The sequence below is a fragment of the Trachemys scripta genome, chromosome 3 (assembly GCF_013100865.1).
Source record: "Trachemys scripta elegans isolate TJP31775 chromosome 3, CAS_Tse_1.0, whole genome shotgun sequence".
Taxonomy (NCBI): domain Eukaryota; kingdom Metazoa; phylum Chordata; order Testudines; family Emydidae; genus Trachemys; species Trachemys scripta.
The window spans coordinates 109,660,663-109,686,526 of NC_048300.1; the positions used below are offsets into that span (position 1 = coordinate 109,660,663).

The window sequence follows — 25,864 nt, forward strand, 5'->3', positions numbered from 1 at the left end:
CAACCCTGATATTCTATGATTCGTAGCTTCAAAGACCTAATGGCCCATCCTGGCTGTTTGCATACTGTCTGGTGGGCGTTTCCCAGGTTAAAACACAGTTGTAATGATTACATAGTCAGTATGTCTAACTTCAAATTCAGAAATGATACATGCATACAAATAGGATAATCATTGTCAGTACATCATAACCTTTCCAATGATACCTCACATGACCCATCTTGCACAAAACATCTTAGCTATGCCATATTCATACCATAAGCATATCTCTGAAGAATATGGAGCATAGGGTCACATCTACAATAAAAGTTAATCAAAAAGAGCTTTTATTAACATTTCTGGCACCTCCTTGGAGTGGGAGAACAAGTTAAGTTGTCTCTCCTAGACAGGGTGGTTTTTTTTCTCCATTAGTAGGGTAGAAGCTAAATCTGATTTCCACTCTGAGGATCATGTATGAGGGAGATGGGGAACTTTCCAATGTCTCAGTGAGACTATTTACACAAGACTAGTAAGAGCTATTAGGATGCGTTTTAGAGATAAGTATGGGATCATCCTCCTCAAAGCCAAGAATGCAGACTCTAACAGAAAGGATGATAGGGCAGCTTAGTTCTTCTACATGAGGGCCAAGACTGTTAACCATAGTGCAATCCAGAAATCAGAATTTCCATTCTATGGTAAACGCCGAAATTTTGGAAAAAAAAATCCAAATATGAACAAAAAGTGGAAATTTCAAAATTCAAAAAAATTTCAATTTAGAACTATTGAAATATTTTTTTCAATAATGTTGTTTTTTTTATTTTACCTTATCAAACCAAATCAATTCACCATCATTGAAACAACTTTTATATAAAAGTGTTAACTATAAAGTAGATAATATATATATAAAATATTTTAATTTGCAATCAGTTCAAAACTAAATTAATCAAAATTATAAGGTAAAAATGAAATGTTATTACCTTATCAAAATGAAATGTTTCTACATTTTTTAACTGAAATGAGAAAGTTGAAATGAGAGAGACAATGTGGGTGAAGTATCATTTTTTATTGGACCAACTTCCGTTGGTGAGAGAGATAAGCTTTTGAACTGTTGGATCAACTTCTGTTGGTGAGAGAAATACAAGCTTTCAAGCTTACACAGAATAGAATTTTGTCCAACAAAAGTTGGTCCAATAAAAGATATGATCTCAGCCACCTTGTCTCTCTAATATCCTGGGACCAACATGGCTACAACAACAAAGTTGAAATGATTAATTGAAAATGTTGTTGAAATATACCTGTTCCCATGACCTATTCTGTTTTCAACAAAAGTGCATTTATCTGGTGCAGAATTGTTCTGTTGAACACTTTTCAATTAGCTCTAGCTGGCCCTCAAGGGGGGATACTGCCAACTCTCCTGAACTCCTTTTATTTACTTGTTCCCATAATATAAGAACTAGGGGCCACCAAATGAAAGTAATGGGCAGCAGGTTTAAAAGAGGGGACAAAGCGGAGATATGGTAGAGGTGTATAAAATCATGAGTGGTGTGGAGAAAGTGAATAAGGAAAAGTTATTTACTTGTTCCCATAATACTCCATAAACTCCTTTTCCCCTTAGATTTTCTTCTCCTGAGACCTTACTTACCAGTTCTCTTGTGAGATCTGAGGCTTTTTTCTTAAGCCATATTTGGAGAGCAGCAACCAAGAAGCAGAAAGTCACATCCTCACATTCCAATCATATCATAATTTCTTGACTGTGCCAGGACTTCCAGTTCTCCCTGCTTGTTTCTCAGGCTTCTTGCATTTGTGTACTGGCACTTAAGATAACTCGCTGATTTCCTGCTTTCTCAGTATGAGGCAGGAGTCCTCCCCTCTTGCGCTCTCCTGCTCATGCTTCCTCCTAGTATCTGACTTCCACACATACCTCAGGGCTTTGGTCTCCTTCCCTTGGTGAACCTAGTTTAAAGCCCTCCTCACTAGGTTAGCCAGCCTGCTTGTGAAGATGCTCTTCCCTCTCTTCGTTAGGTGGAGCCCGTCTCTGCCTAGCACTCCTTCTTCTTGGAACACCATCCCATGGGCAAAGAATCCAAAGCCTTCTGACACCACTTGCGTAGCCATTCGTTGACTTCCACGATTCGACAGTCTCTAGCTGGGTCTTTTCCTTCAACAGGGAGGATGGATGAGAACACCACTTGTGTCTCAAACTCCTTTATCCTTCTTCCCAGAGCCATGTAGTCTGCAGTGATCTGCTCAAGGTCATTCTTGGCAGTATCATTGGTGCCCATGTGGAGAAGCAGGAAGGAGTAGCAATCTGAGGGCTAGATGAGTCTTAGCAGTCTCTCCATCACATCATGAATCCTAGCTTCTGGCAAGCAGCACACTTCTCGGTTTTCCCGGTTGGGACGGCAGATAGAGGACTCAGTCCCCCTGAGGAGGGAGTCCCCAATCACCACCACCCATCTCCTTCTCTTGGGAGTGGTGGTTGTATGAGGGAGAGTCCCAAACATGAGCCATTCTTTTTGGGTGACAGATCTGAGGAACTGTCCCAAACTGAGGTGTCATTAGAAGAGGTTTTGGAACAAATTGATAAACTAAACAGTAATAAGCCTCCAGGACCTGATGGTATTCACCCAAGAGTTCTGAAGGAGATCAAATGTGAAATTGCAGGACTAATAACTGTCAGCTGTAACCTATCATTTAAATCAGCTTCTGTACCAAATGATTGGAGGATAGCTAATGTGACGCCAATTTTTAAAAAGGGCTCCAGAGATGACCCTGGCAACTACCGGCCAGTAAGCCTCACTTCAGTACTGGGCAAATTGGTTGAAACTATCGTAAAGAACAAAATTGTCAGATATATAGATGAACATAATTTGTTGGGAAATAGTCAACATGGTTTTTGTAAAGGAAAATCATGCCTCACCAATCTACTAGAATTCTTTGGGGGGGGTCAACAAGCATGTGGACAAAGGAGATCCAGTGGATATAGTGTATTTAGATTTTCAGAAAGCCTTTGACAAGGTCCCTCACCAAAGGCTCTTAAGCAAAATAAGCAGTCATGGGATAAGAGGGAAGGTTCTCTCATGGATTGGTAACTGGTTAAAAGATAGGAATCAAAGGGTAGGAATAAATGGTCAGTTTTCAGAATGGAGAGAGGTAAATAGTAGTGTCCCCCAGGGATCTGTACTGGGCCCAGTCCTATTTAACATATTCATAAATGATCTGGAAAAAGGGGTAAAAAAGTGAGGTAGCAAATTTGCAGATGATACAAAATTACTCAAGATAGTTAAGTCCCAGGCAGACTGCGAAGAGCTACAAAAGGATCTCATAAAACTGGGTGACTGGGCAACAAAACGGCAGATGAAATTTAATATTGATAAATGCAAAATAATGCACATTGGGAAACATAATCCTCACCATACATATGCAATGATGGGGTCTAAATTAGCTGTTACCACTCAAGAAAGAGATCTTGGAGTCATTGTGGATAGTTCTCTGAAATCATCACTCAATGTGCAGCAGCAGTCAAAAAAGCAAACAGAATGTTGGGAATCATCAAGAAAGGCAGGGCCGGCTCCAGGGTTTTGGCCGTCCCAAGCAGCCAAAAAAAAAAAAAAAAAAAGCCGCGATCGCAATCTGCGGCGGCAATTCGGCGGGAGGTCCTTTGCTCCCAGCGGGAGTGAGGGACCGTCCGCCAAATTGCCGCCAAATATCTGGACGTGCCGCCCCTCTCCGGAGCGGCCGCCCCAAGCACCTGCTTGCCAGGCTGGTGCCTGGAGCCGACCCTGAAGAAAGGGATAGATAATCAGATAGAAAATATCATATTGCCTCTATATAAATGCATGGTACTCCCACACCTTGAATACTGTGTGCAGATGTGGCCACCCCATCTCAAAAAAGATATATTGGAATTGGAAAAGGTTCAGAAAAGGGCAACCAAAATGATTAGGGGTATAGAACGGCTTCTGTATGAGGAGAGATTAATAAGACTGGGACTTTTCAGCTTGGAAAAGAGGCGACAAAGGGGGGATATGATAGAGATCTATAAAATCATGAGTGGTATAGAGAAAGTAAATAAGGAAGTGTTATTTACTACTTCTCATAATACAAGAACAAAGTGGTACCAAATGAAATTAATAGGTAGCAGGTTTAAAACAAACACAAGAAAGTATTTTTTTCATGCAACACACTGTCAACCTCTGGAACTCCTTGCCAGAGGGTGTTGTGAAGGCCAATACTATAACAGTGTTCAAAAGGGAGCTAGATAGATTCATGGAAGATAGGTCCATCAATGGCTATTAGCCAGGATGGGCAGGAATGGTATCCCCTAGCCTCTGTTTGCCAGAAGCTGGGATTGAGTGACAGGGCATGGATCATTTGATGATAACCGGTCTGTTCATTCCCTGTGGGGTACCTGCCATTGGCCACTGTCAGAGGACAGGATACTGGGCATGATGGACCTTTGGTCTGACCCAGTATGGCAGTTCTTATGTTCGCTGATGCTAATTAAATCATAAATTAGCTTATGTATTAATGTTTCCAGTTCTTCTTGTTTATTCCCCATACTCCCTGCATTTGTGTATAGACATCTAAAGTGCTGAGCGGATTCCCCCACTGATTTCCCTCTTGTTGCTCCTATGTCCCCATTGTAATCAAACTCAGAAGGAAGAAAAAGAGGTGTTTTTATTTATATATACTTGGGAGATACTCAGATACAAAGTGATATGGGCCACATAATGCTTGGATATGTAGACAAATCTACATAATATACACAAGAATAAATAAATATTTGAATCATCTTTAGTAAATTAGAATGGCACTGTTTCTATTTGTACCAAATATGTTAGGACTTTGTCAATGAAATACTTGCTTTTTTATTCAAAGCGTACATTAAATAATTACATATGGAACTATCTCTAGCAGAGGAGAACAGTTTGGCAGTGTCTCTCTACCTTTACCAATTGCATTAGGAGTTTGCTAATGAAATGTAATTATGATTTTGCTATACTTGAAATGCAAATCAAGGAAATGAACAAAGGAAAATCCAGTTGTTGTCAGCCTGCTGCTGCATCTGAAGGCGTCTGGCATCACTGTCTCTTCAGGCTAGTCTTCCTTAAAAAGAAGACTAAATAATTGATCAGAATCTATTGTTTCCCTGGAATGAATTTTGAACGAAAATTGTCCACATCTACTGCAACCTAATCCTCCTGTTTGCCCTGTAATCCGATACTGCCATGTACAGCTAAGGAGAACTGCAACTGTGCCTCAAGGCCTGGGCGTGGTTCTTGTCGTTTAATCTCTTCTTTTCTTTTCTCTTCCCTTTGCTGCTTCCTCCCTCCCCCACCCCCTCTCCGAGGCCCAGTGAGGTCAGCTCACAAATATTGCTGCATTTCTCTGAGATACTCTGGCACAGCTTGGTACCTCGTGTGTGTATGCATTTTACCAGCCCGGCAGCAGACAAAGTGGCGGTGAGTAATGAGACTGCCTTACAGTAGAGCCATTGTTGGTGTTGGGGTTTTTTTGTTTGTTTGTTTGTTGAGGTTTTTTCGTTGTTTTTTTTTAATAATGTTCAATACGATTAAAACTCAACACATTGTAAATCATTTAGGGTAACCCTGCGAAAACGCCCTCTTCCTTCTGCATCCTAAAATCGGGACAAAAGCCAGAAGCACCCGCAAGCTTTGATAAACACTTGCAATGTGTGCAGCACATTTAAACCTACTAGAATAAGAAGGACGTGATCTGTGCTGGGAGAGTGAACAAACTAAATGGAAGCCCCTTCTGAATTATTGGATGCTTCTGTCTCGGGGGATTTAGTTCCACACTGGCCGGTGAAAACTGTGAACCTCTCTCTGGTTTACTGTTGGGGGTTGATTGTTTTCTTTTTTCTTTCTTCCTTTTTTTTTTTTTTTGCCTTGGCAGCTGTTTCCAGCAGGAAAACCTGCAGAAACGCAACCGCGTCCTGTCACCTCTTTTGACGCCACGTGATTTTGCCTCTAGCGTGCTGGTTCTATTGCAGAGTTTGTGCAGATGGGGAATTCTTATTTGGAAATGGGTTTCTGTTGCATTAAAAAGATTCTTTAATTTGTATAGAAGCCTGCCGGTGCTGGAATTCGGGACACGAAGGATTCAAGTTATATTCCTGGCAGATCTTTGCTGAGCCTGATGACTTTGCTGCAGTGAAACTTCAAGAAGAAATCCAGGTAGCGTGTAGGGTTACAGATTTGTTGGTTTAATTTTTAGCAACACCTAAAAGTCATAGTAATGAATAAGATACTGAAATCAAGTTGATTCCACCCGTTTTCAGCGTCTATATATGCAGTTTTTGACTGCAAGAAAAAAGAGGCTTTTTCAATAAGAGAATTCTGAAAAAGAGTAGCTTAAAATTCTGTCTGCAATAGGCAACTGAAATGTAAAGAAACACATTTCATAAATTGTTTTTATAAAGTAATAGATTATAGCCCCACTTCTGGCAATTAATATATTGGAACTTTCTGCCCAGTTATGTACTTCTGAACATTAATTTTCAATACTTCAACTAAAATCATTATTGTAGATGTCAATGCATGTAACAGTAATTAGTGCATCCCTGGCAATAAGCAGTGTCATAGCCTAGAGTATGTTCCAGAGTTATCTCATTGGTACTGAATATAGAATGACCTTGCCAAATTCAGGTTTCTCTCTTTACTGTTTAATGCTTCATCTAATTTTAGATAATTAGAAATTTACTGGGATCCCTAAGGTTTTTACTTTTGCATAAATTATCACTATAAATAAAAGTTGAATAAAGGCTATTAAATACATTTTGTTGATCACAGTGATCATTTTCAGATTATACTAAGAAATATCTTTGTAAGGTTGCACCCAATAAATACCCTTTTTATAATCGATTGTGACCATGGAAACTATCACTTTTCTAATATGGAAAAAAGTTGCCAACTGAGCGTAATTTGGTAACCACAGCAACAGTCTGGAGTAGTCTAAATGTGTTCTCTGATTCCTAGCCTTTTAAATATGAAGATGGGTAAAATTGGCCAGATAGACTTCTCATAATGAATAAATGTAATAATCACTAAGAAATCGGAGGGAAAAGTAAACTTTCACATATGAATCTTAAGAACTAGTGATATAGTGCCTCCGGACAACAAATTAATTACAAATCTGGGTTCAGAGGTTAATTTAGTAATATGAATAACAATAACCTACACCATTGTTTAAGGGCGGGGCTAGTAACGATTTCTCCGTTTAGATGGTCTAATCCTTCGTACTACTGGGAGATCCCCATTAGAGCTAAAGAAACATCTGTTTTTATTTTCACGTGTGCAACCCCCAAGAGCATAAAATACTCCCTTCTCCTCCCCTCCTGCCAATGTCCTTTTTGACAGCTTGGTGAGTGCTTTTTAGCACCATAGAGCTACATTAGCATCTCTAACTATACACACGGAACAACGGTGGACAAAGCAAGGAAGATGTGTACGAGACAAGTACCCCTTGCCATTCTTCATTGAAGGGGGAACCACGAGTTCTGACATCAGCAGAAAAAAATCTCCCCTAGAGACATAAAGGAGCCAGGGTCTGATCTCAGCTACACCAGAGTTACTCAAATGATTTCAACAAAGTTACTCCGAATTTACATGGGTGTAAAGGAGACCAGACTTTGGCTGGCCACCCCAGATTGCGATGACTGCAAAGAACACCATTTTTTAACTTGCTAGGGATTGAAATCAAGCGCTCGAGTTTATAGCTGTGTGGAGTTGGCTTGGAACAAAGCGCTCAGCTTCTGGCCTCCAGGCGCCTTCCCTCTCCAGCAGCAACGCGGCCCCTAACGAATAGCTTGGAGGGAGCGGGCAGTATTTACATACACCCCGCGGGCTGAGCTCCCTCCCAAGCGCGGGGGCTGGGCGCGTGCTGCCCCGCGGGGCTCCGGGCCTGGGTTTCCAGCTGCGGGCGTGCCGCGCTCAGTCCGGTGCGAGCACTGAGCGTGTGCGCCTCTCTCTGCCCCCCGTTCCCTTCTCTATGCAGCTCTTTCCCCAGCTCCCAGGGAGGAGGCGGAGGAGGATGCCCCGGTTTGTGCTGATACACCCTGTGGCTCCCCGGCGCTAGCAAGCAGCGATGAACCAGCCGCCTGCCGGGGGCGCTGCAGCTGCTTCCGAGCCTCGCCAGCATCCGGAGGGGAGCAGCAGCAGAAAGCAGCAGCAGCAGCAGCGAGCGTCCTCTCCGGCAGGCCCCAGGGACAGCCGCCCCGCCGCCACCCCCCCGCGAGCCGCCGCGGCCGCCTCCAAAGGCAGCTGGGCGCGGCCGCCGCCGGGGCAGAGAGGCGGCCGGGGCCGGGGGGACAAGCCGCCGCCCGCGCTGCTGCGGGGCGCGGCGCTGCCGGGAGCTGTCCAGCCCGCGGCTGGTGCTGAAGCGCAGCCGCACGCGGCGGGGGCAGCCGCAGCTTCCCGGGCGCCGGAGCCGCCTCCCCCCGCCACGGAGCCAGCCGGCGAGGAGCCGCCGCCCGCGGGAGGAGGGGGAGGCGGAGCGGGCGAGCGGGAGGGGGCAGCCGCGCTGCAGCCGCCGCCCAGGAACTGGAGGGGCAAAGCGGGGCGGGCTCCGCAGAGGGGAGGTGGGGAGGCGGCCCCGGCCCCTCCATCTTCCTGTGGCGCAGGCAAGGGCCGGGCGGCGGGCGGCGGCGGGTGCTGGCAGGAGGGATGCCTGCAGACTGAGCTCATCCAGTTCCACCTGCGGCGGGGGCTGGCGGCCGCGGCCCAGATGCAAACCAAGGGCGGCAACCACAGCACCGCCGCCGCCCCGGCGGAGGCGCCCCTGGCCTCCTCCCCCTCGCCCATGGCGGCGGCCGGGCCCGAGGGGCTGCAGCAGGGCGCTGGGGGCGGCGGGAGCCCGAGTCCGCCCCAGCAAGAGGAGCTGCAGGAGGAGATGGAGAGACTGCGGGAGGAGAATGAGACCCTCAAGGTGAGCGGGGGATGGGAGGTGGGAGCGAGATTCCCCCTTTATTCCCCTAGGGAGGAGGAGGAGGATGGCTACAAGGGTGTGAACCCCGCCTCGGGGCAGGTGGGGGTGGAAATGGGCAATGCCTGGCTTCCCCACCCCCTCACACACACACACCGGCAAATGGGGAGCTAGACAGGGGCCTAGCACATGGCATCCCCCCGGCAGAGGTGGAGGGTGGGGCTGAGAAGATTCCTCTGGGGAGCTTTGTGAGCTGAGCTGGGAAGGGGCAAGGCCTGTCACCCACACCCTTCCTGGGGAGTGATGGGGGGAGGGAGTAGAAGGGGAGAGAGCTGGTTAGCCAACCCCTTCTGCTGCTTCACAGCTGTGGGTGGGCAGAATGCTGCACAGCAGATACAAAGCATCATGGGCTAGATTTCTGCTTGTTTCCTATTTCTTCTGCTAGCTCATGAGAGGGAGGATTTATAATCATATCAATATAATACAAGGGCAATAATGTGTTTTAGTTCATAGTATCTCTTTTACTGCCCTCCATTTCTCCCATTTGTCTTATTTTTTAATGGGCATGGAGGGAGAAGACCTGTTTTCCAGCTCCATTGTAGCCACATTTCCCTATGTTTTATCTGTGTATCTCTGATATTTATTTTCTTGGTTCATCTGTTTGTGTTCTCCTGTACCTGACTGGGTGTCAGAATGAGATAGATGAGTTGAGGACTGAGATGGATGAGATGAGGGACAGTTTCTTCGAGGAGGATGCTTGTCAGCTGCAGGAAATGCGTCATGAACTGGAGAGAGCCAACAAGAATTGCCGAATTCTACAGTACCGGCTCCGCAAGGCTGAGCGCAAGAGGCTCCGCTATGCACAGACTGGGGAGATCGATGGAGAGCTCCTGCGCAGCATGGAGCAGGACCTCAAGGTACAGAAGCACTTAGTCTCGGTGTGTGGGTGGGTAGATGAAGAAGGAGAGAACTGAGTGCTGAGGCAAAATGGTGCTCCCATATCCTAGTCTCTGACTCAGACATTCTGCTCCATACCAGTTTGAAACACACATCTTCTAGACTATGCAGGGAGCACAGGGTATAGGAGGCCAGACTTACCCTTTGGTTTGGGGGGCAGAATTTTAAGGGCCATGTTTTGGGCTTCAGACATGTCTTTTATTCAGTCTTTACTGAAGCCAATTCTTGTTGAAGTCATCAGGAATTTGAGTAATTTCCCTGAGTGATTACATTCGGACCTTTTTAGGTCATTACAAACAAAACAGCTTACACCCTATGGGCCAGTTTTTGTAACCCAACTGAATAGTCCCATTGACTCCAGTGGAACCATTAGAGTATTTACTTAGGCTTCACTGAGATTATTTTTATGAGTAAGTTGTTCATAGGGTGAAATCATGCCTCCACTGAAGTCAATGGAAAAACTCCCATTGACTTTAGTGGGAGCCAGGATTTCAGCCATAGATCTTAAGGCCAGAAGGGACCATTACGATCATCTTATCTGACCTCTTGCATAATACAAGCCATAGAGTTTCACCAAGGGCTTTCTGCCTCAAGTCCATAACTTCTGGCTGAGCTACAGCAAATATTTTAGAAAGAAAACCAATCTCTTCAAGTGATGGAGGATCCACTGGATTCATAAGTAAGTTGTTCCAATGGTTAATTGCCCTCAAATATTCATTGGGCCAAATTTGTGCCTTATTTCTCATCTATGTGCTTTATTTCTAGTCTGAATTTGTCTACCTTTAGTTTCCATTCACCACATCTTGTTATGCCTTTAACTGCTGAATTATATACCTCTACTGTTAGAAATCTTGTCACTGTACTCATCAACTGTGATCAAATCACCTTTATTTATGGAGATATCACATCTCCTAGAACTGGAAGGGACCTTGAAAGGTCATCAAGTCCAGCCCCTGCCTTCACTAGCAGGACCAAGTATTGATTTTGCCCTCAATCCCCAAGTGGCCCCCTCAAGGATTGAACTCACAACCCTGGGTTTAGGAGGCCAAGGCGCAAACCACTAAGCTATTCCTCCCCCACCATTAACCTTCTCTTTAATAAACTAGATACATGCTTTAGTCACTGTAAGGCAGGTTTTACAGAACTCAAATAATTTTTGTAGCTCTTTTCTGAATCCTTTTCAATGTGTCAACATCCTTTTAAAAGTGTGGACACTGGAACTGCACACGTATTCCAATAGTGATGTTGGTAATGCCATATACAATGATAAAAACATCTTATTTCTACTGTAACTCAATATTCCCCTGCATATACATTAAAGGACCACATTTGCTGTCTTAGCCATTGCATTGCATGGCAAGCTTATGTTCAGCTGATTATCCACCATGCCCCCTAAGTCCTGTTCTGAGTTATTTCTTTCTAAAATAAAGTTCCTCATCCTACAAAGGTGACTTATATTCTAGATATTCGATCTTCCATTTAGCTATATTAAAATGCATGTTGGTCAAGTGAGCATAGCTTACCATGTGATCCAGATTGCTCCATAGAACTGACCTGCTCTTATTATTATTTGCCACTTCATCAATTTTTGTGTCATCTACAAACTTTACCAGCAATTGATTTTATGCTTTCTTCAGGATGTGTGATAAAGACATAGAATAGCACTGGGACAAAAACAGATCCCTGTAGGATCCCACTAGAAATGACCCCATTGGATGATGATTTTTAATCAGAATATTTTGCATGACTATGTCAAAAACCTTACAGAAGTCTAAATACGTTATGTCGTATAGTTATCTTTGTCAGCCAAATAGGTAATCTTGTCAAAAAAGGCAATGAAGTGCTATTCAGCCTCAGGGTTGCAGAATCTAGGCCATATATCTGACTTTCCTGCCATGCCAGGGCTTAGAGGGCGGGTAACAGATGCTATCTGTGGAATCCCCTATGTTGAAGGACTACCCAACTGATCAATTAAGCACAAAAGTGGGGGAAAGGAGGCCAGGATCTAGTCCTTTGACTTGATGTGATTTTCACCCTATCCTGCAGTCCCTTAGCCTAGGATCTGCTAGGAATTCAGCAAAGATGGCCCCTCCCCCTCCAAGGGGTGGGTGGGTGTGTGGGTGTGTAAGTAAGGAGTGGGGCGTAGGGATGGGGAAGTCATTGAGTGAATGCTGCAACCTATTGTATCAGTACTTCACACACAGTTGTGTTTCCTGTCATGCGAGCATGACGGGGGAGGGATAACTCAGTGGTTTGAGCATTGGCTTGCTAAACCCAGGGTTGTAAGTTCAGTCCTTAAGGGGGCCATTTAGGGAGTTAGGAATTGGTCTTGCTTTGAGCAGGGGGTTGGACTAGATGACCTCTTGAGGTCCCTTCCAACTCTGATATTCTATGATACTAGCTGCAACTGTTTTTGATAGATAAAATTCTTCTCCATTGCTTTCTATGCAATATTTTTTCTTTAGAGTTCTGTGTATGGGTGTGTACATGAAATATAACAGAGTATTAAAAACATGTAACAAATATTGTATTGGCCATAAAAAGATAGAACTCTGAGCTCAGACTTAGGTAATGCAAACACCAAAGAAAGATCAACTGTGTCTTCAATTTTTAAAGAAATTAACATGTCAGATCTTTCAAAATGATTGTATCGAAGTCATCATAGCTGTTGTTGTTTACCTAAATATTTGATATATGTTAGTACTGTTTTAAAAGTGCCATAAAGTTATAATATAATGTTCTGTATGGCATAATTGTGATTTACATAAGTGAAAAAAGGGATTGGGTCCTGGTACATTTCCTTAAACCTTCCTCCTGTGTCTGTGCATTTCAAAATTGAAAACAAAAACCATGAATGCTTCTATGCACTTTAAAAATGTTATACTGAATTTTAGTGTTAGACACAGGTGTCTGGTCAAAAATCTAAGGCTTATCTTATTTTTAAAATTAAAGTAATTAGCAATAATAAAGACCAGATTGTGACCAACCTTGCATGCCTAAACGGGGGAGGAAGTGAGGAGCTGTCCCCTCGTTTGTGCTTCATATGGCTGGAGAGGGTAGACCTTGCTGTTAGTCAGTGCTTCCATGGGCATTAACTGTCTGAAAGGGACATGCCTGGGTGCAGTAGGAAAGGGAGCGGTGAGTGAAGGAGTTGGGAGAACTATCAATGCAGAATTCAGTCCCTTTCTGCTACAGTTTCCAAGGATGGTGGAGTTACTGCTTCATTGTGCACACCCGGGAGTCCAGAGATGGAGTACACCTCTACCCCTATATAACGCAACCCGATCTAACGTGAATTCGGATATAACGCGGTAAAGCAGTGCTCCGGCGGGGGAGGAGCTGTGCACTCTGGCGAATCAAAGCAAGTTCGATAAAACACGGTTTCACCTATAACGCGGTAAGATTTTTTGGCTCCCGAGGACAGCATTATATCGGGGTAGAGGTATATTTGTTTAGGGCCTAATCCAACTTCCACTGAAGTCAATGGAAAGAATCTTCTTTCTGAACTTCAATGAAAGTTAGGCTGAGTTCTTACGTAGCCAGAATCCCACTGGTTGACTCTGGCTTCCGCACATCTTTTCTACACCCCTTCTACTGAAAAAAGTCATAAGTGGTAATTCAAACAGTACTGCAAAAATACATATTTTTCATTTATTTAATTATTTATTTTTGCAAACACCATTTCATTTAGGTTGCAAAAGATGTCTCAGTAAGACTTCATCATGAGTTAGAAAATGTGGAAGAAAAACGAGCTACAACAGAAGATGAAAATGAAAAGCTAAGACAGCAGCTTATAGAAGTTGAGATTACTAAACAGGCTCTACAGAATGAACTGGAAAAAGTGAAGGAGGTTAGTGTTATTTACTGGTGATGCTTCAAAATACGTGAACTGTTTTTATTTCAACCTGAAGTTCTGAAATTACCATTGCTGAAATAACTAATATTCCATATACTTGTTGCAGTTATATGGGAGTTCTGAGGGTGCAGAACTAAAGGTGGCAAATGGTCAGGTTGAATAGCTTGATTATTGAGAAGTTGTAAACAAATTGGAGGAATTAAATGGGCTGCAAATATCATTTTAAAGACATACAAAAGACAAAGACAACTGTTGTCTTACTTTTTTCTGAAGCTGTGGGATTGTGGAGCTGTCATAGCTAAGCCGTGGGGCTCTCATTCTGCCTATGCAAGGCAGATGCCTGAGGAATGCTATAGGGAGTTTTAGTATAAATGTGCTGAATGGTGTCCTGCACACCTACTTTTGTAAGCTGGAGTATGTGCTCCCCCAGCAACTGCTGTCAGATGCTAGCAGGCATGCAGAGGAGCTAGGTCCTGGCCATGTTCCCATCCTAGCTATGTTCCCTTTGCGTTTTGGAATGCTGATGGGTGCACTAGCTGTTCTTTCAGCCTAGTGCTCAATGAAATGTTAGGTCTGTATTGTACCTGACTTGTTCACATGTGCTAGGCTGAAGAAAATGCTCTTTATCCTCTTCCCCAGCCCCTAGGTTCAAGAGCACCCCGATTTTTCTTAATAAAATAAACAGAAAAGTCTGCAAGAGCAATACATAGCGCAGCAGATTGAAAGGTAACAAAGCAAGCATTAACAAGAAAAAGTGTTTGGACTAAAAATGAATATTCCAAACAGATTTAAGAAATAACTCACCATTTCAGTATATCCATTCAGTGAATGCCATTGGTTGCCATTTTAGTGAGACTTCCCAACTGAAAGTCCAGTTGCTAGTCTGATCTTGTTAGAGACTGAAGAAATGTATTTAAGTAGCTAAGAAAGGCAGGAGATTTTCAACGTTGTAGGGTAAGTTCTATTATTTTTAGAATTTGTTTTGTTTAATTTAATAGTGGTTTCATGTACACAATACCTATCTTTTCTTTGCAGGTGTTGATACACTTGTCAAAAGAGAATAAAGTGGTGTCCATTGCCACATCCCCACAAACTTCTTTCCATTGCTTTTCCAGCTAGTAACTGGTTTGCCAAGAACATGAAAATCAGAGCCTGCTCCATCTTCCATGCTTGAGACTCTCTTCCTCTTCTGGTTTTGTTCTAGTCTTCACTGTAAAACACCACTGCTCTCAGCTGCCAGACCCATCTGCTGTATGAGACTGTGTAGTTACCTTTAGTACTTGTTGCTAGACTCAGCCTTGCTCCAAACCTTCCCCAGTTCCAGTCCATTCAGACTCCCTGGGTTGCTGTTCAGGGTTCAGCCCTACTTCTGACTCTTTTGCCCCAGTCCAGTGCTGAAGGTTATGCCATTGTTAGCTTCTACCTCACAACCTGCTTCTTCTTGGTCTTTGAATTAAGATCAAATGTGGTATCAGTTTAATATCTCATACATCATCTATTAGGGAGCTACATCTTGTACATGCAGGGGAATGAACTTAATAATTGGCCTTTGTCATCATTAGCTTCTATGATCTCCTCCTAACTCCTGGATCTATTCTGCCTTTCGAACTGTTGAAAATAGAAGGAACCATGGTGTGTTGCCTGATGAGTGGACATTAATGTTGCTCATGTCCGCAACAGCTTGCAATCAGTTTGACATCAGAATTTAGGGAGCTGTTTTGGGATAGCATGTGATAGAACTGTGTTTTCCACTGACTGCTCCCACCTGCAGCCTGATGATGCCCTATTTAATGCACCGTGCAGATTCTTTGCTTAGCAACCTTACCACTACAGATGGAAGCAGGCCAGTTAAGCTGCAGTGCACAATGCAGGTTTTTCATGTGCACAGTGGGGCTTCAGCCTTTCTTTGTAGCAAATTACTACTAATTGCTTATATCTGTGCCCCATTATTAATAATTATCATTAATAGTAATATTTTTATTGCAGGGAACATATGATGCTAGATATACAGGTTCTGTAATTCATTTGGGTTCTCTAGCATATTTATTAGATTTTTTAAGCACTTCAGTTCATCATTAGATATGCAACTTGATATTAAATATATATTAGAGGTAGGGCAGTTATCACGGTCAGCAATTATATTATTATTTAAAGCTGACAGAGGCATAATAATAATGAGTAATTAATTACTTAGGGCTACATTTTGTGTAGCCTTTATGTAGTTTCTCAGAGGTGTAGTAGAAAGTAAGGATTCCCCCATCTTGTGCATCCACATTAGTGTCGAATTCAGTTGCAGCCAAGCACTTGGATGTATAGGTGTTGTGCCCTACATGCTTCCTGTTGGGAGAAATAGAATAGGTGTGGAGTAGGCTGGTGGTTGGGGGGAGAATGCTAAACCCCATAAATGGGTTTCAGAAATCACTTCTCCAGTGCAAAGGTGAAGCCCTGGGAGGCGTTGTGCCTTTCTGAGGTGGAGTGGTGCAACTGTGGATCATCTTCTATTATGCACTGCATGAAAACAAAGTCTAGAGGCCATGTAGTTCAGTGGGTAGGGCCCTGGACTGGGAGTCAGGAAAGCTGGCTTCTGTGTCTGGCTTTGACACTGACCTTCTGGGTAAGGCTAGGCAAGTCACTTCACCTCTCTGTTTCCCCTCCAACCCTTGGTCTATTTAGGTTACAAAGTCTTTGGGATGGAGATTATTTCTTATTATGTGTTTGTACAGTGCCTAGAACAATGGGGTCCTGGTCTCAGCTGAAGCCTTTAGATGCTAATGTAATAGAAATAGTATTACATTAGCCCATAATATTTAGTATTTCATATGTTTGAATACATTAATTCATGTAAATATTAACTTATTAATGGAAATAATTATGGGTGAAATGGGATTACTCCATTCACATATTTGTACTATATGTGTTTCTGGTAATGACGTCTGTAGGTACGCTTGCTTAACATTTCCGGTTATATCTGTTTTCTTATTGCTTATAGTTTTGTCCAACTTTAATGGTTAGTGCTGACATTTTCCACACTGAGGGTCTTCATAAGGCTAAATGTTGTTATTAAAAATTTCATGAAAATGGTTCATCTGTTTCTAAGAATGAAATTAAGGAAAAATATATTTTGCCATGTTAAAAAAATGTTTTACAACTGTTTAAGATCTGGCAAGATCTGGCACCTTCATGCTTTGGAACAAGGACTTGAAATGTGGCCTTTGTCATCCCCTTGAAAATCCATCCAAATTTGGCTGAGGTATAAGCCATTGAAAAATTTCAGCTCACACATGCTCGGTAAAGATTTGTTAGAGTTTGGCAGCTAAATTCTCAGATGTTTCCATTCACAGCGAGTGTGCTCCAATCCCTCACAGATCCTTTGTGTCAACTGGATTGTGCATACATCATCCGCATAGAGTGACTGAATGTGGTCCAGCCCAGATTTCTAGGGCTGAGCAGAACTTTCCCTGTAATCATGCCTCTTGGCTGCTGGGGCTACTGTGGCACCAGAACTGGGAGCAGGGAGAGATTGTCTCTACTGTGCTTTCAGTGTCTCCCCCTCCTTCCCCACCGGAGACAGGGGAATGGTGAGGCGGATTCAGACAGGGACAGGCTGATCCAGTTCTAGTCCCCATGCCCAGCAGTCCTAATCTCCCCCTTGGCATTCCGCATCCAAGTCCCAGTTTCCCCTCCCCCAGTCTCTCCCTGGACACACCCAATCTCCTTGACAGACAGTATATGTCTCCCTCCACAACTCCTTGTTCACAGTCTCCTTGCCCAACCAGTTCCAGATGTCCCCTCTTGACTCGTCATCTGATCTACTTCCTTCCTGTCTCCCAGTCCCCAGTTATCTCCCTGTTCCTCTCTGTCCTTGTTCTGCTCCCCCTGTCGTGCTGGCTCCGTCTCCCTCCCTGGACTCCTCATCCAGTCTGTCTCCCTGGCTTCTTGTCCCACTCTCCACCCTCCTTGCCTAATTGTACCAGTTCTTTTGCCCAGCTAGTCGCAGTTCTACCCTGCACCTGGGGTCTTTGTCAGATTCACCTCCCTTGCCCCCATTTCCTCCTACTGGTCCCTAGTCTCAGGCTCCCCCATTCCCTGCAGTTCCTAGTCCGACCTCAGTGTTCTCCACCCCACCTGGCGCCCAGTCTCCTCTGCTCCCTGTTTATCTCACTAGCACCCAATCCCAGCTTCCCCTTCCCCCAGGTCACAGTCTCCTTGCTTAGTCAATACCAGTTTCTCCACCTCCCCTCTCCTGAGTCCTAGCCCCAGGCTCCTTGCCCAACATGTCCCAGTCTCCATCCCGGCTCCTAATCCCTGTCCTTCTTACAACTCCCAGTCACAGTTTCTTTTCCCTGCCCTTGCCACCAAGTCCCAGTCTCACCAGGCTCCTTTTCCCAGTCTACTCCCTTCCCTCCTATCTACTCCAGCTCTCATTCCCTCTGCATTCAAGTCAGGTGGCTTTCTCCCCCATGCTCCCTGTGTGCCAGCAGGCGAGTGTTACTGAGAGCACAGGGAAGAAATGTTCCCTGTTCTCAGTTCCGGTGCCTAGCCCCACTTTGATCTGGACCAGTCAACAGCAGCAAATGTACAGGGAAATTCAGGCTTTGTCCCTGTAACCATGCTGTGGGGATGGTTTATGTACAATCTGGTCAGCATTAGGAGCTATGAGGGGATGGCACATGCTCAGCACACATGGGATCTTCAGAGAGTTTAGCTGCTAAACTCTAAGAAGTTTCTACTGAGCGTGTGAGAACTGCAGTTTTTGAGAGCATTATTAGAATTTGGCCAAATTTGGACAGATTTCCACAGAAACAGCTAAAAGGCACATTCCTGATACAAAGGCCCTCCCTGCAATATTTCAAATCCTTGCTCCCAAGCATGAATTAGATAAGTTCATGGAAGAGGCTGGGAATGAGCGACAGGGAATGGATCACTTGATGATTACCTGTTCTGTTCATTCCCTCTGGGGCACCTGGCATTGGCCACTGTTGGAAGATAGGATACTGGGCTAGCTGGACCGGTGGTCTGACCCAGTATGGCCATTCTTATGTTCTTATGAGCGTGCTGGAACTTCTCAAAGAAAAGGTTGCCAGAATTCTTTTATATTGGGAAAACAATGTATTTTTCCTAGCCTTATTATCAGAAATGGCTGAACCATTATGTCTGAAACTTTAAAAAAAAAAAAAAAAAATTCAGCCTAAAGCACACCACATAGCATGGAAAACTTCAGCATAAATAGTTTATCTGGCAAAGATATAAGCAACTAAAAGCAAGATCTAATCATTGGAGGTGTTGGTCAATCTCCTGTTGACTTCAGTGCACAAGGAATGCAACATCAGGCCTCTGGTGGGCATGCAGTGGCCAGTATAATTGGTGGAGTGCAGGGCTTATGAGAGGGGGGGAAAAGAGAGGACAATTGTACAAGGGCCCTGAGCTCCGGGGGGCCCCCAACATATCTCTTACTGGGGTGAAATGGGAGTAGGTCCCCAGCAAACAAATATTTCTCGATGGGCCTGGGTGGAGCTGATATGGAAAATTTTGTAACCTGCTCTGTGGTTACGTTCATTTTATTTTGTTTTAGAACTGTACTTCTCACAGTTGTCTTTGGGAATATAGTCAGTTTTTATAAGCTGACCAGTTTACGTGGGAATATGTTCAATTGTGTAAATACTAACAACTTTAGGTCTGGTTCTGCCACCTTTGCTCATACCGAGTAGTATTTTTAACACTGCAGGTAGTCCCACTGAAATGAACAGGAGTATGTGCATAGTAAAGTACTGTTTAATGTGAGTCAGGCTGGCAGACTTGAACCAATAGTTAACAACTGTTAACTAAATACAACAGACCGCGCCCAAACAATAAACATTATGGGTTAGATTATGCCCTTGTTTGGCCTACCTGGATTTTGGGTCTAAGTCTTTTGGGGAGTGCAGCCTCTGCTCTATAGCTGTTTACCACCCTGCAAGCAGTTGGGCAGGGAAGGGGAAAAGAGGGGCAGGGAATGGATGGGGACTTGGCCCTGCTCCTCTACTCCCTGGCTAGAGTAGTTGGCCAGGCCCATGTTGGAACAAGTAAGCTGCACCCTTTCTGGAGTTCTAATAACTTACTTGTTCCTGGTACAAGATGGCAGCAGGGGAGGATTTGTGATTCTTTCAATCACAGTTTCTTCCTGGGTCTGCTCCAGGGACAGAGGGCTCAGTCTGTCTCTGTAGCAAAACATCTACCAAAGATATCTCTATCAAGAGGATTTCAGTTATCAGGGCTCTCAATCTGTTGCCTTTTATGAAAGCTTAATTAAAAATCATAATTAAGATATTTTATTTCCAAAAGGTTTGAGAAGCAAAATCAAATCCAGGATTTATTTAGCAAAATATTTCCAAAATACTCCCCAAACCTAGTGTTCTGTAAGCACTGTATATACAGACTGACAGACCTCTACCCCCCACTGACTTCCACTGGAGTCCCATATGTGCAGGGCTCACATGACTGGTCCCCCCCCCAAATATTTTTCTTTTAAAAACAATCCTGAATATGGATGTTGCTCAAAGTCTGTGGGTGTGATTCTGACAACCTTGGTCACCGTAACTAATACCTTACTCTGTGAATATTCCCAATGATTTCACTAGGATCTAGGTTATCAGAATTTGGCCCCATGTAGGTGCTTTAATGATGAGGAAACAGTGGTGTTGAAAAACAAGGTAATCCCCACAACAAAATATATTGTAGCTGTTCCCTTTAAGTCTTTTGAAAATGATGTTAATGATGTGTCACAAGCAGAAAAAAAATGTTTGAGAAGTATATACCAATGTGATGCAAACTGAGTTTATCCAAGTGGAAACTGAACAGCCTGATGGTCATTAAAAATATGGGCTCCAAACCACTTGTAAAATAGTACTGGAATATTTTTTTCAGGCTCAAAATATGCCTTCCTACAAGGAGATTTTCATCAGAAAAATGTCTAACAGGACCTTTTCAGGGTGACAGTGCTGCCTAAGTGCTGCTTAGTGCGTTGCCATCAAATTGTCCCCAAGTTTACAAGGAATTTATATTAGCAGTTTTGCCTGTTTATCAGAAAATAATACAAATTGGCAAATATAATGAAGATAATATATGTAGGATACTTTTAAAACTGAGGGAAATGGTATACTTTAAAAGTAATTCTTTCATCACCTATGATCACCAGAATAAAATTGCCTCAGTGCATTACCTTATTAAAGGCTGCTAGCTGTTTGAACTTGAAGACATAGTAATATTGTACTGGCTTGCCTTTCTTTCCTTCCTAATGCCAGGATAATGTTGTTCTGATTTTCTTTTTTTCTTTACTTGATATGGGCAGCCCCAGGTTTCCATGTGTAGTGGTGGTGGGTGTGGTTATTTATTTATTTATTTATTTATTTTATGATAGTGCAGAGAAGTCCCAACTGAGTTCAGGGCCTCTTTATATTAGGCAACGTACAAAAGAAAGAGACAATACCTGTCCCAGAGAGCTTACAATCAAAATAGATAATACAGACAAAGAGTGAAAAAAGGAAATATTATTATCCCCATTTTACATATGGGGAACTAAGGCACAGAGAGAGTAAGTGATTTGCGCAGTCACACTGAAAATATGTAGCAGAACAAGACACTGAGCACATATGTCCTGCTTCCCAATTCAGTCCATTAAGCATAAGACCAACTTTCTTTTGAATCACTGTTCTCATCACTAGAGTTTCTGACGTCCATTAGAATCATTGACTCAGTGATGAATTATATTGACCCAAGTGAGGTGGCAGAGAAGTAAATCTAATCCATTTCCTTTGTGCAGGAGTAGAGGCAGCAAAACTGGTATACACAGCTGTTTATATGGGTCATGAATGGTGCAGTGGTCTTTAGTGCAGTTTGACCCTGAACATTGAGGGCTTCAAAGATTAAGACAAGGGGCTTTGAAATGACCCCAGAAGTTAAGTGGGAGCCAGTGAAGGATGAGGAGTATTGATGTCATGTGTTTTCAGCAGTTTTTCCTACTAGAGAGTTGGTCTGCTGTTTTCAGCACAAATTGGAGCTGTCATATTGCCACTACCTTTAGGTCCAGGTACTGTGAGTCACAGTAGTCAAGTGTGGAGGCAATCAATGCATCCATCTTTGTTGCTAGGGCCTCCTCTTAAAGGAAGGATATGATTTCCTAGAAATCTGGAGGAAAAAGAGGATAGGTTATGCTATGGTTGCCACTTGAATATCCAATAGTGATGTCCAGTATTAGTGATGATTCCATTAAGGCCCCGAGGCACTGTACTAGCTTAGCAAACAGAGGAAAATATATCTAGCTCCTTAAAGTGTATCCCTATTCCCACCAGCATCACTGCAGTCTTGCTTGGCTTTAGTTTGAACCAACTGCCATGTGCTAATCTCTTGTAGGCATTGTGATAGCTTGTGACAGTACTGAGCACATCTCCCCAGAAGGAGGTATAGAGCTATATAGGAGTCTCAGTTGCCCTTCTTGGATTCATTGGGGACCAGTTTTCAATCTTTCACTCCCAGGTCCATATTTGGGCATTCAAATTTTAGTCTTCTAGTTGCCAACTTGACTGTTCAAATGAGAAATGTGGTGCTCTAATTTAAAAGCCCAGGTCAGAAGACGGGGCTACCCAGTTTAGCTAGTTCTACACCAGTTGTGTTACCTTTCTCATAGCTCATCTGATTTGAGTGATTTTTCTCTGCTTAACTCTCCTCAGATAATATGACCTGAATTTTTTTATCTCATCCCTATTATCGCTGTCATTTTTTTGTCATATTGATTGATTCAGTTTATTACGTACTGTTGTGGCCATTCTCTATAGGATTTTGTAGAACCGTCTCAAAGGACATTTCTTTGGCACATTTCTACAGAACTGGTCTAGATCCTCAAAGAAACAACGCAGAGAGGGCCAGATCCGTCCCCTTCATGCTGCGGCAATGACACAAAGGGGCAGAGGGCTGCTGTAAGAAGGCCACCAGGGATTCCCTTGACATAAGGGGGAATCTCTGCGTGGCATACATTACACCACGGCTCCCCCCAACCCCAAACATAATGGTGTGTTGAGGGCCTGATGGTAGGGTGATCAGATGTCCTGATTTTATAGGGAGAGTCCCGATATTTGGGGCTTTGTCCTATTTAGGTGCCTATTACCCCTCGCACCCTATCCTGATTTTTCACACTTACTGTCTGGTCACCCTACCTGATGGGGGCATAATAGAAGTGGAGTCAGAGCACATTCTCTGTACATTTACCTTGCCTATTTAGACTGTAAACCCTTCATAAAGGAACCTTCTTTTTGTCATATGTCTGTATAGTGTGGGAACTCTAGGCACTACTGCAATATAAATAAATAATATTAGTAATAACCGTCCAGTGATTCTGAGCCAATGGCGCAGGCCCTGTATGGATTCCAGGGCACTCACTGGAGGATTATAGTTCCTTTAAAAATGTTTCGGTAATCTGGAAAGGTTAAATTCTGCACCAGTGTAATTTAATTTTTTTTCAAGTGTATCAAAAATTGCTCATTAACACGAAGACATTGTTTTACAGAATGAGTACACATTTCAACATAGACTTTATTTTACTGAAAATCTCTTCAAGGCCATGACAAATAATAGTTAAAAACTGTTTATCCCTCAACCCTCTGTGTTCAACTCACTCCCTCAATGCACCCTGCCCCCCCGAATAAAAGCCTGGGAAAATAGATAGGGTTTGCAAGCTGCCGCTGACAGTCAAAAACCTCAAGCTTTGTCAGATCAAAGGAGGAGTTGTCATGGCTTTCATGTCATTTATTGTATCCATGGCCACTGCTATCTTTAGGACTTCTTTCTCCTGGTCTCAAGTTCAACTCTTCAGTGAACACACATTGCTAAGTCAGATTCTCCAATGCTTCTAATAAGCATAGAGCGGCAAGAACAAGGGGCTAATAAACGATGTGCTAGGTCCCAAGTAAGAAGCCTTGAAGTTCCCTTTGTTTTGCACATGGAATTTGCCAGTGTATTTTTCAGTTATCCATTTGGGTGGGGTGTGGGGGTGTCAAAGCTACCAGCATTCCTAGTCAGACTCCTGCAAAGCACCACAACACTAGGTTGCTTGCCATTGCCCCATGCTGGAAAATAGGATATACTGTTATAGAGGTAAGCTTTGTCCTGTGTTTCAGCAGTATCCTGCTAACAGTGCTAGGAATAAGAAGCATATCGCAATACGGATGTGTGCTGTGAGGCATGTCTTGGTCCTTCTGGGAGTATGTCTGTGCAATTTCAAATGCAAAATCAGGTGAAAGAAATTGGCAGGACCTCATTCAGTAATGCAGATGAGCAGCAGGCAGCTAATCCAAGTTCTGACCATTACTATATAAAGGAATTATTATGTTAACTGTATTACAGATCAACAACTTGCTCATTTGTAACTTCCTCAAAATTACACTTTTTTAGGTTGTTAACCTCCATTAGTAAGTCACACAATGCTTGCAAAATGAGGTAAGCTGATTGAACCTAAGATAGCTGTACATACTCGTTCTCAATAAGCTATAGCCAAATGACACAGAACACTAGTGACATATGGTGGAATGTGCTAATCTAGCAAGGCTCTCCAGCTTTATGATCACAGTTTGAGTCTTTGGCTGGTGCAGAAATCATAGTCCTTTCTTTTGTAGTTGCTGAAAAAAAAATCTCCCTTTCAAAGGTGAGTTAACACAGTTTATAGGTTCTGTTGCACACAACTGATAGTGTAATTTGCATTAATTTCCAATGCACTCAATAAAAAACAAGAGTTTGTGGAGTATGATAAGGACATTGGTTATAATATTGGGGCTCTTTAGTTGGGATGTACTCTGAGGTCCACAACGTCAATGACTCATTCTGCACCTGTCAGAGAGTAGGCCTCTGTTCTGGAGGGGGAGTAGGTTATATCTGTTAGACAGAGATACTACAGAGATCATTGTGGACACATTATCCAAGCCAACCTTCATCACAGCCAACATGTACAGGCGGGTAGAAGTTGGTACCATCCTACCATTATGGCATTTTTCCTAATGCACTGAGCTTTTTGTAAAGTGGTCTGCAACCACAGTTACTGTTTTGTGTGAAGTAGCTATTTATGTGTGAATGTGCTAGGAATTAAAAATCAGCTTAAGCAAATATCTTACGTGTAGCCTGACTGACTGACTGACTGGCTCTTTCTTTCTTTCTTTCTTTCTTTCTTTCTTTCTTTCTTTCTTTCTTTCTTTCTTTCTTTCTTTGCAAGAGAGAATGGATAATACATGTGTCAATGGTGAATACTGCATGCAAAATGGCTTCTCTGATTACACTGTAGTGTAATATTGAATATAAGTAATTATACAGAATTATGCATACACCTCTGTAGTGATTCTGCATTCATTACTAGCATGATATCTGTACCTTCTAAGCAATTCGCCATTCACTTCTGATTTTATTTGTAAACTGTACTTGTGATACTGACTGCAGAACTACATGACACAGCCCACCTTTCTTCTTTTAGTGCATTGTGATTGAGTATGTGCAGTTAAATTATGTATTTGTAGTATATGTCATTGAACATTACACAGAGTCACTGAGGGTATGTCTACACAGCAAAGAAAAACCCGTGGTTGCCCGTGTCAGCTAACTCGGGCTCACGGGGCTTAGGCTGCAGGATTGATTGTTTCATTGCTGTGTAGAACTTTGGGCTGGAACCTGAACTCTGGGACCCTCCCAACCTGCAGGCTCCAGCCCAAGCCCAGGAGTCTACACAACAATGAAACAACCCCGCAGCCGAAGCCCCGTGAGCCTGTCAGCTGGCAAGGGCCAGACATGGATTTTTCTTTGCTGTGTAGAAATACTGTGGGTTTGCATCAGTAATTGGTCAGACCTCTCCTCTGAATTCAGTGGAATCAACACTAGTTGGGGGTATGAAGCTGCAGGCAGGATTTTTGGTGTTTGTTCATTGCCAGCTGGAGGCTTGTTTTCCACTTGTCACAGTATTCACTGCATCAGGAGCCAGAAAACTCTGACATTTTCAGTGTCTTAGTAGATCCAGGTCCTTGTAATGTTCTGTAATCAGAGTGCCAAACGCTGCATCCATTGTTAAGAAGTAACAAAGTAAGTTTAGCCTATTGGACCAATTTTTAAAAAATAAATAAG

The 25,864-nt window shown here is 43.2% G+C and overlaps 1 protein-coding gene and 1 long non-coding RNA gene across 3 annotated transcripts in view; both read left to right on the forward strand.

The window, feature by feature from the left end:
* The first annotated feature begins 5,212 nt into the window (after positions 1-5,212).
* LOC117874954 lies at positions 5,213-8,277 on the forward strand. The gene is made up of 3 exons (XR_004645133.1): positions 5,213-5,441; positions 6,067-6,176; positions 7,996-8,277. It is a non-coding gene; the product is annotated as an uncharacterized LOC117874954 (long non-coding RNA).
* A 392-nt stretch (positions 8,278-8,669) lies between these two features.
* The window catches only part of LOC117874952 (microtubule cross-linking factor 1-like), a 67,233-nt gene continuing 50,038 nt past the window's right edge, over positions 8,670-25,864 (forward strand). The window contains exons 1-3 of one of the 2 annotated variants that reach the window (XM_034765717.1): positions 8,670-8,925; positions 9,615-9,839; positions 13,571-13,729. In XM_034765717.1, the coding sequence (XP_034621608.1) occupies positions 8,725-8,925; positions 9,615-9,839; positions 13,571-13,729 (585 nt within the window). In that variant the 5' untranslated portion in view covers positions 8,670-8,724. The remainder of the gene's footprint in view (positions 8,926-9,614; positions 9,840-13,570; positions 13,730-25,864) is intronic. The other variant, XM_034765716.1, reaches the window with a different exon arrangement.